The sequence below is a fragment of the Pygoscelis adeliae genome, unplaced genomic scaffold (assembly GCF_000699105.1).
Source record: "Pygoscelis adeliae isolate BGI_AS28 unplaced genomic scaffold, ASM69910v1 Scaffold149, whole genome shotgun sequence".
Lineage (NCBI taxonomy): Eukaryota > Metazoa > Chordata > Aves > Sphenisciformes > Spheniscidae > Pygoscelis > Pygoscelis adeliae.
In genome coordinates, this window is record NW_008825494.1 from 480,251 (window position 1) to 490,441 (window position 10,191).

General features: G+C 44.0%; 1 protein-coding gene across 1 annotated transcript; it reads left to right on the forward strand.

Annotated features, from left to right (window-relative positions):
* The first annotated feature begins 5,862 nt into the window (after window positions 1–5,862).
* Window positions 5,863–8,225, forward strand: ZBED1 (zinc finger, BED-type containing 1). Its single transcript, XM_009331270.1, has one exon. It carries the CDS (start codon window positions 5,911–5,913, stop codon window positions 7,996–7,998), a length of 2,088 nt encoding a protein of 695 aa, XP_009329545.1. The 5' UTR covers window positions 5,863–5,910; the 3' UTR covers window positions 7,999–8,225.
* The last annotated feature ends 1,966 nt before the right edge of the window (window positions 8,226–10,191 follow it).

The following is a 10,191-nucleotide window of genomic DNA, read 5'->3' on the forward strand; positions in this document are numbered from 1 at the left end:
TTCTGCGATAGGCTGGGATTCTCCTTTCTCATTCTCAAAAGACGGAGATAAAACCCCCAAACAAACGAGAGAACCCTGGTGACCCAGGGTGCCTACAGCTTGAAGTCATCTGAGCATTTTTCTAGCGTTAGTTTTTCTCGGCAGAGCGAAGCTGGGTATTGTGCCTAGGGTGTGTAACACTTTCCAGATCTTTTTTCGAACCACAGAGAAACAGCATGACGAAAATGTGACCCGAGTGTTTTGTTGCAGTCTGTTCTTAGCTGCTATTAAAAAAAAAAAACCCAAGTGTTGAATTTGGAGATGCCGGAGGAAGGCAGTGAAGATCCAACCTGGGAAATGTCAGCTGCCTGAGTAGGACCAGGGCAGATCTGACAGATGTGGAAAGTTTTCTTTCAGCCCTAACTCGGGGTGGTTTCTTCCAAGGACAAGTAGTTTCTTCCTCAGATAGTTGTTCGTGCGCAGCTGCCGCTTGGCAGTTACCTGCTGCCTTGCTTCGACTCGCTGTGTCCAGCCATTGCTTAAAAAAGTGAATCAGCTTGTCAATGGGAACTTTTTTTACCCAGATTAACCTTGTTTCCATAATAACTTCAAAATAGTGACTGCAGTGCAACAAAAAGTGAAAGTGTCGGTTAGAACATGCTTAATTAAAGCTTGGATCAGTAAACTACACTTGCTGTAAGAAAACACCAAGTAACTTTTCCAGACAGTAATCTAGAAAGGTGCGTATGTTTAAAATTTTCTATATCTTTTCGAGGGGGTGTCCGTAACTCTCACAGGCGTTTTACTGTCAGGGTGCCTTCCCGGGGAGAGCCTGGAGGGGGGAAGTGGGGCTGGGAAGGGCAGGGCAGGGCGGTGGAGTCAGTCATGCCTCCGATCCCGTCTCCTTGGCCCCAGTTCCCCGTCAGAGTTCCCACTCTCCACGCGTCCTTGAGCTCTGTGGGTGAGCGAAGGGGTCTGGTCTCAGCGTAGCCCTTCTGCCTCCGAATTTTCCAAGAAAAGCTTACTTTCTTGCACTTGCCGGGAAGAAGTGTTCAGGATTTCAATCCAAAGTAAACCAAATTAGTTTCGTTTTTCTTTTCTTTTTCTTTACCCTGACTTAGTCAGAGTTGCATGCTCTTGGCACATGTGCTTTTGCATGGCTTTTAAAAGTGACCGTCTGTTCTGTCACATCCTATTGGGGTTCATCTAATTTTTATAGATGGGATTCAAGACAGTTTTTTGGGGAAAGAGGGCAATTTGAGCTCCGAAGTCTAGATTCAGTGCAAAAACCTGGTAATTGTTTTGAGTTGCAAACCGAAAAGATAGTAATATTCACTATTGAAGTGAGAACTCTGCCCCCCCCCCCCAGTACAGAGTAGGGAAGTTGGTCTGAGATTCTGATCTTGAAGCTCAGGGAAGGGAAATAGAGCTCGGGAGATAAATGGGGTGCAGTCAGTGATTGCTTCGCTAACTAAAATCAGTGTGCAGAAGTAAAGGGGAACTTACGTTTAACTTCTTTTTCCAAGTACTAATTGCATAAATGGTATAACTGCCGATATGTAGCGTAAACTGTGTTAGTGTTCAGTGTTCTAAACGATTAATAGTTTCATTAGAAATTACTGCTTGGATGGGTTTTTTTTACAGTGGTTAATCTTAATTAATTGGAGGGAAAAAAAAAGCCCTGTGTGACTAAAGATCTTGATAGAAACAGCTTTTTAAAAACAAAACATCGAATCAGTGGATTGATAAAAGGCAAACTAATATTAATTGTGACACCAGGATATTAACACTGGAAATGTGGTCACTGAAAGTCCTCCTACTGATAACGAAAATGGTTCATGTGATAATAATCTCTTTTGGTATTTCAAAAGCATCTCAAGGAATTTATTTGGCATCTTCCTCCTGCATTTTCTCTTCTACTGTACCTGTTTCATTGAAATTTGGTAGGGGAAGACTAAATGCTGAACACTTTGTAGTTTTGAAGTCTCTGTAGTTAAATTTGGTACCTGTGATGTGTAGAAAACTGGCTCTGAAGAAGGTGGTAGTGTGGCTGAAGTTCAGAAGACCTTAAAGATGACTCCTGTTCTTCTTAAAAGTGATTGAAATTTCAATTGTATTGTTAATTTGCCCCGATTTCTAGTTATTCGGTATCATCATTTGTATCAAGTTTCTTTACAATCAATCGTAAAATATTGATTTGGGAACATGCATCTCTTAATTTTGATTCATGTATTGAGGGCTTCTACTTTATATGAGTAAAGCATAATGATAGACCGAGCGCTTCCTGCTCAAAGCTGTACGAGCTCTAGGTTGTAAAACATCCAGAGGTGGGCAGAGAAGCGACCAGGTAGGAAAGATTGACGGCAGGCAAAAATAAAGTTGCATCTAACAATTAATCCCTCTCCCCCACGCACGCACCTAAGAGAGTTATTAAGGTAGTCTCAGAAGTGAGGAAACACTCGTTTTATGGTTGCCCCTGCGCTGAATGAGGCAAGGGTTGTGCGACAACGATACCTACCATGTAATTAGAGAGGGTGCCATCGCTGTGCGCGCACAAGGGGGCAGAGCTAAGGTTGCAGGGTGGCTGCACACCCCACGTTTCCTCACATCCCTGTGCTTGGTTTCACAATCCGAGTGACTCTCGTACGGGTTTTGAACCTATTTTCTTCGCCACCGGGGAAACTGAGCCCTGCCTGGTGCAAGGGTAGCACAGCACCCCTGCCCTCCACAACACGTGTCGTCGCTGGCACTTCAGCCTCTTGGCTCGAGCCGTGCCCTGGAGATGGGAGTCGTGGGTTTGTGTTAGGAGAGCGAGAGGGGTCTGAGAGGTGTGACAAGGCAGCACAGCCCGCCGCGGGGAGAGCAGGGGTGAGATGCTAGGGCCAGGAAACCTGGGCCCTTCCTCCTCCTCTTCCTCCTCCTCTTTCGGCAACTAACAGGACCCTGTCTGCAGGGTTGCTCAGCTCTTAAAAGCCTCGGCCCCAGTACTGGCTGGTGGTGTTGGCCAGCTGCACAAAGGAGGCAAGGCAGCTTCTCCGAAGGTGCACTCTGTTTCAATGTGTGTGGGAATTCAAGGGAGAAAGGAAAAGGCACGTTTGTAGCCTGAAGGCTTCTGCGTGCGGAAGGGTTTTCAGCAAACCAAAGTGGCACTAGTTTTTTTATAATGGAAAGTTTGGCAAGCTAAAAGAGAGCATTTCCATCAGCTGCCCTTGTAACAAGCTGCGGCACTTCTGAAAGGCCATGAGGTGCTTCGTTCCCAGTGGATTTCATTCTGCAAGGTGCTGGTGTCTTCAGTTTGGCTCAGAGTTGAAGCTGCTCTGGTTTTTGCCAAGCCTAGGCTACGAACACTTTATTTCACTGAAAGAGGAAAAAATTATCTCTTATAGAAAAATGAGAGGTGTGGGGTTTTGGTGGTGTGGTGGTTTTTTGTGGTTTTTTTTTTCATAGTGCCAGTTATGCTGTATAACACTTGAGGAGAGCCAAGGATGATTAGCAGTTTATATTCAAGCTATTATGACAGCTGAAGCGTGGTTTACAGCATTATGATAAAGGCTGTGTTATGCTGGCATATACTTAACTGTGGCAATGCTACTCTGTGCCACTATGGGTAAGTGCCAGATCCATCTCAAAATGATGGCAAAGCTGTAACGTACATAGGAGTGAAGGGTGGGGTGAGTCTGTAACACTCCCTTGCTCTAAAATAACTTGTATTTTATCAGTCTGTGATGAACTTTTTATGATCCAAGGTGTGTCATACTAATTTTAAATATTAAAGACACATCAATTCTTTTACTACAGTGCCTTCCTCCTTGCTTTCAGGACCTGCCACGTAACTGCAAATGAAACTGTTAAGATCTAATGAGATACTGGGAACCTCTATACTTCCTTGAGACACCGTGTCACAGGTTGGAATGGAGGGATCTGAAAGCAATAATAATACATACTGATACAATATATCTTGTCAATGCACAGTCTGATGCTATGGCAGGGTTACATCATTATACATTACACCACTTTGTCTTTCAAAATCATCAGTTTTTGTGGGATTGCATATCTTGGTGCTGTTGATACGCACATCCTTGGAATTAGGCAGCATTACCATGTTGAATCAATAGTTTATCCTGGCAACTTGAAAGGCACTGAATGAATCACAGTAGAGGCCATGCCTAGTAGTCAGAACATTGCCCCCCTCAGGAGAAGGAAGACAAAAAAAAAGTCTACACCCAGAAGTAAATCTTCAGAACAAATCCAATAAAATGCTTGCCCTGCATCTCATTCTGCTTCTAAACCAAGAGCTGTGTTTAAATAAATATGTTTAATCTTGGTAAACCTGTCTTTGGTTTTTCATTCAAGATATGCCGAAAGTGCTGCAAAATACCAGCTGTAGTTTGGGGGGAAAACGTCTTTTCTTGGGAATGTTCATCAACAGCAGGAAGCACACCAGGGAAGCTTGCACACCTAAGTTTTTTGGGGATAGTCCCTTGCAGCAATATGAAAAAATGCGATTGTTTCTTCCTCCCCCAACCAGCCAGTCTTAGCACCTGGGGATTTCTGGGCTTGGGCGCAGGTGCACCTCCTGACGAGCGGAGAAGGAGCAATGCCATTGCTTTCAGGCTGGCTGCAGGGATGCTCCTGATGTTTTTCTCCTGCTGTCTTCCCTTGCATTTTTGCGGAGGAGGTTGCATCCGTGTTCAACTGATGGCTTTCTTCTCCTTCACGATCCTGGCCAGGCCCCTGGCAAAGGGCTTGTTGCTGTCACGGTGGCTCAGCTGGTGGTGTAGAAGAAATGGAGAAGTATCAGCATGCAGTTGTGCTGTGCTGTGGCTTGGCTTTTTGGTGTAGTGAAATCAGCTCCGGCGGGTGCTGGCTGCCGGCACTGGGCGCAGAGATGCTGCAGGCCTCAAGTTGTACTTGCATGTGACCGTTTGCACAAGAAGCGTTTTCCTGTGCAGATATTTAGGTTCAGGTTGCCAAGTCTTGCCTTATCACCACGCTCATCTCTGTAAGAGTGTCACCCGCTCCCGACTTCTGTAGCCTTTTGAAGAAAATACAGCAAAATAATTTTCCAGCTGATGTGGATAATAACATTTATTAGTGCTTCCCTGTCTGCTTTTCCTGTAATTATAATGCACTGTTATTCCAGGAACCACGATTGTGAACTAGTGGTTCAGGAGGTGGCTTTGATTTCAGAAAGAAAAGGACAGGAAAGGTGTCAGACGCGTATTGTTGATCTGCATGTAGGTTCAAACTCCTTTCCCTTTTATTTCAGTCAGAAAACAACTTTACATTTCAGAGGAGCAGATTAATGGCATAATTTGCATCACAGATTTTTTTTTATTATGTTTTTTTATTATTTTTTTTTTAAAGTAACTTGGAACAGTTAGATTGAGCTAACAAACCTTCTTTCAAAATAAACAATTAAACCTTTGCTCCTTCAGTATCAGATTTCAACTTAAATAAATGATAACAGTGAAGTTCAGTAACCCTTAGGCAAGAGGATGTTGGTCTAGCCCTAACTATAACTTAAGAGGCAGGAAAATGCTATAGCAGATGACCAGTTTGTGTGACAGTAATGTATCAGCTCTGTGGTGGTGGTTACGTTTTCTCTACCCAGAATTACATTATTCCAGAAACGAGATTTACTCAGATCTTCTAGCTCAGTTTCACAGCAGAATGTGATATATTAAAACCCTTTTTAATTTTTGACATTCCGATGGCCTTCTTGTAGGTCACACTTCCTGCAAATCTCATCTTTAAATTTGCAAATGTAATTAGTAAGGTAGGTTTCTTGATACGTTCGCAGAAACGCTGATTTCACATAGTTAAGTGTGGTCAAACTTGTGCTTTCTCATTGTATCTTTATCTTACTGCCTTTATCAGGTACTCATTAATGAGTGAAGGATCAAAAGGTGGGACGGTGGCCGAGAAGCAATGGAGAATAAAAGTTTAGAAGGTTCCCCATCAGACCTAAAGTTAGTGGCTCACCCGAGAGCAAAGAGTAAAGTGTGGAAGTACTTTGGGTTTGATACCAATGCAGAAGGATGCATATTACAGTGGAAGAAGATCTACTGCCGTATTTGCATGGCACAGATCGCCTATTCAGGAAACACGTCCAACCTTTCCTACCACCTTGAGAAAAATCACCCTGACGAATTCTGCGAATTTGTGAAAAGTAACACTGAGCAAATGAGGGAAGCCTTTGCCACTGCGTTTTCAAAAATCAAGCCGGAGTCGTCGCAGCAGGTTGTTCAAGACAGCCTCATCATGAAGACTTACCAGAACTACGAAAACAAAAAGCATCAGGAACTGACATCTGCAGTCATCAGCTTAATTTGCGAGGGCATGTATCCGGCCTCTATCGTTGATGAACCCACCTTCAAGGCCCTCTTGAGAACAGCGGACCCCAGGTATGAACTTCCGAGCCGGAAGTACTTCTGTACAAAAGCTATTCCTGAAAAGTACAACGCCATTAGAGAAATTGTGCTGAAAGAGCTTACCGAGGTTCTGTGGTGTGGCATATCCACGGACATGTGGAGGAGCGAAAACCAGAACAGGTCGTACGTAACCGTCGCGGTTCACTTTCTCAGCAGCAGTCCTGCCAACTGCCTGGCGGTGAACTCGCGGTGTTTAAAAACGTTTGAAGTACCAGAGGATAATACTGCAGAGACTATTACACGAGTCCTTTATGAAACGTTCATTGAGTGGGGGATCAATACAAAAGTCTTTGGTGCTACAACAGATTACAGTAAAGACATTGTGAAAGCTTGCTCTCTCCTAGATATTCCCGTGCAGATGCCTTGTTTGGGGCACACTTTTAACGCAGGAATACAACAAGCTTTTCAGCTCCCCAAGCTCTGCAGCCTTCTTGCCAGGTGCCGAAAACTGGTGGAGTATTTTCAGCAGTCTACGGTCGCGATGTACATGCTGAGCGAGAAGCAGAAGCAGCAGAATATTCTCCACTGCATGCTGGTAAGCGACCGTGTTTCCTGGTGGGGAAGCACGCTTGCTATGCTGCAGCGCCTCAAGGAGCAGCAGTTTGTCATTGCGGCTGTTCTCGTGGAGGACAGCAACAACCACCACCTCATGCTGGAAGCCAGTGAGTGGAATACAATCGAAGGGCTGGTGGAGCTGCTGCAGCCTTTCAAGCAGGTTGCAGAGATGATGTCTGCTTCAAAGTACCCGACGATCAGTATGGTGAAGCCACTTCTCCACATGCTTCTGAATACTACCCTGAACATCAAAGAGAACGACTTGAAAGAAATCAGCATGGCAAAGGAGGTGATCGCTAAAGAGTTGTCAACCACCTACCAGCACACGCCTGAGATAGACATGTTTCTCAATGTTGCAACTTTCTTGGATCCCCGCTACAAAAAACTGCCTTTTCTTTCAGCCTTTGAGCGGCAGCAGGTTGAAAACAGAGTGGTGGAAGAAGCAAAAAGCCTGCTGGAGAAAGTAAAAGAAAACACCTTTAGGACTGAAGAGAAATTCTTCACCGTTTCAGAAGAGCCCCCTGTGAAAAAAATCATCATCTCCTCTACTCCTCCTCCTACCAGTGTCATCAACAACATGCTCGCAGAGATCTTCTGCCAGACGGGAGGCGTGGAAGACCAGGAGGAATGGCACGCTCAGATTGTTGAGGAGCTGAGCAACTTCAAGTCACAAAAGGTCCTCGGTTTGAACGAAGACCCGCTGAAGTGGTGGTCTGACAGACTAGCGCTGTTTCCAGTTTTACCAAAGGTTCTTCAAAAATACTGGTGTATTTTGGCCACGAGGGTCTTCCCCGAACGCCTTTTCGGTTCCTCTGCGAATGTTGTAAGTGCAAAGAGAAACCGGTTAGCCCCGGCTCATGTGGATGAGCAGATCTTTTTGTACGAAAACAGTCGGAATGGGTCCGAGGCAGAACCGGAGGATGAAGACGAAGGAGAGTGGGGTTTGGAACAGGAACAGATTTTTAATTTAAATGACTCGGTAAATGTAAACAACAATTTCTTTAATATCCGAGACAGTGGGTTTGTTTAACAGGACTGCTGCGGTACATTTAATAACAAAGAAAAAAGGTATTTGTCTTAAGTTACCAAAAATACTTATGTTTTATGCTATGAATGCTGTAAATATTGAACAGTTGTAACAAACTTGATTTAGCTTCCATTGTCTATGTTTTTCCCGCTGTCTTAAAACATGAATGACTTGTGATTAAACAGCACTGAAATGAATGAGGAAATAAATTCTACAAAGACCGTGATTTCTGACTGTGGCCCAGATTTCAGAAAGCACTTAGCCATGTGCTTCCTTTCCACTTGCTTCAGTGGGAGACAAACACATGCTTATGTGCTTTCTATCATAAAAATATTTTCCTGAATTAGGACCCTGAGGAAGGGCGTTTTTAAGATTTATGCCTCTGTTTGTAAATCCTGTGTGACTCAGGATGTTAGCTTTAAATTTTGGATTTTAAAACACTATTTTTAAAATCCGTAAATCCAAGCAGTGAATATTTTTAGAGTATATCGATGCTATGGAATGAAAAAAGATCTTGAGCCTGATTTTCTTTTTCACTACCTCATGTCTTAGGCCTGGTCTATGCTAGAAAAGTTGGTATAATTCTGTCAATTAGGGGACTGATGTATTATTATTTTAACTGGTACTGTGCTGGCGTAGGCTGTAGCATGGATGCACTTATACTGGGATAAGTTATTTTCCTTTCCAGTGCAGTGTAAATGGTATAAACACTTCTAAACTGGTATTGCTGTGTCCACATTAATCCGGTTTTACCATTTAACTGCAGCAGCTAAATGGCAAAACTTTTTTTTTTTACTTTTTTTTTTTTTCTCCTGTGTCTAGGCAAGCCCTGATTGTAGTCTCTTGTGCTTTTACAAAGTGGTAGCAAAATGCACGGGGTCAGGGTGGCGTTGTGTTACCTTCGCTTTGTGCCAGTGTTACGGCTGATGCCACGCAGTGCGAAGCAGGCAAGGCATCAGGCCCCTCGGCGGTGGAGGGAGGGAGGGAAGGAGAGGGCGGGGAGACATGTATGGGCCGTGGGTCTGTGTTATGTCTATGTTATAAAATCCTTAACCTCTTAATTTAAATGGGGACTTTGCCCAGGGTAACTAGAAAATTTTGTTGGCGAGAAAAGCAAAATAAAAAGCTTTAATATTATGTAAATATATTTAAAAGAAGGGGACCCCTCCATTTCCCCACATGTATTTAGTGAGTCTTTAAGATTGTTTCTTACTACGTTAGCACTTAAAACCTCTTTTTTTTCTCCTCTTTCTGATTCGGTTTGTAGAGTGGACTTTAGTCCTGTCCAGTCTGATGTTTGAGTACTGTTTCCGATTAGTTGTTGTGTATTGTAATTGCTCCCTTTGTGTCTCTACGCCTTAGTGTTTTAAGTCCTTTTGAGAACTTGGCAAACAAGAAACAAAGAAAGAAAACCAACCCAAACCCCCCCATTTCTTACGAAATACCGCAGGTCATAAACAAGATTAGAGTTGACGCTTGGCACGGAGTGGGATGGCAGCCAGCGTTTTTCCCTGAGGTGCGGAGGAGGACTCTTGGCATTGTCCAGTTACAGTCAAGGTTTGCCTGGGGTTTTATTTGTTACTGGTGTCTCGCCCCTCACCCTGGCTTTAGTCTGCGACTGTGTCGAGCACGACCTTTCTGGAGAGAGGTCTGTCGAAGACTGGCCGTTACTGTGCTGGAGGAAGAAAGCTGGGTTTTTTCATCACAGTGGTACCTATGGACATTTGGTTGTAGAAAGGGCCCCGCCAGAAGGAACATACAGAAAGGAGAATCGCGTTGGAATTGAATCTATTGCCAGACTGCTTGTTTATGTTTTGGTTTAATAGTTTTTGCAAGTTTGAGGCCTCTGTGTTCTTTGTAGGGTTAGAGTAAAGGAGCAGTGGAGTAAATAGTAGTGAACTACCTGGCACGTTTAAGCCTGGGGAAAAATGCATTTAACAGGTGGTGCGGCCCGTGTTTGGCTGTCAGTAAGCCTGGGTTTTCATTCTCCAGCCGCCTGAAAATTAATTTGCACTTGTACAAAGTATACGCACAGTGCATCCTGTTGAATGTTGCTACTCTCCACGTCCACTGAAGAGGTGTATGTGATTGCCCAAGGTGCAAAACAGAGGCTTGGCCTAAATGCCCGCAGATACGTAGGCCATCTGTGAGGGTAGCAAAATCAAGTTATGGAAGGGAGTGAAATACAGCAGGTCC

Excerpts from the sequence above, each read along its gene's own strand:
- ZBED1 (XM_009331270.1), top strand. The coding sequence starts at position 5,911 with ATGGAGAATAAAAGTTTAGAAGGTTCCCCATCAGACCTAAAGTTAGTG.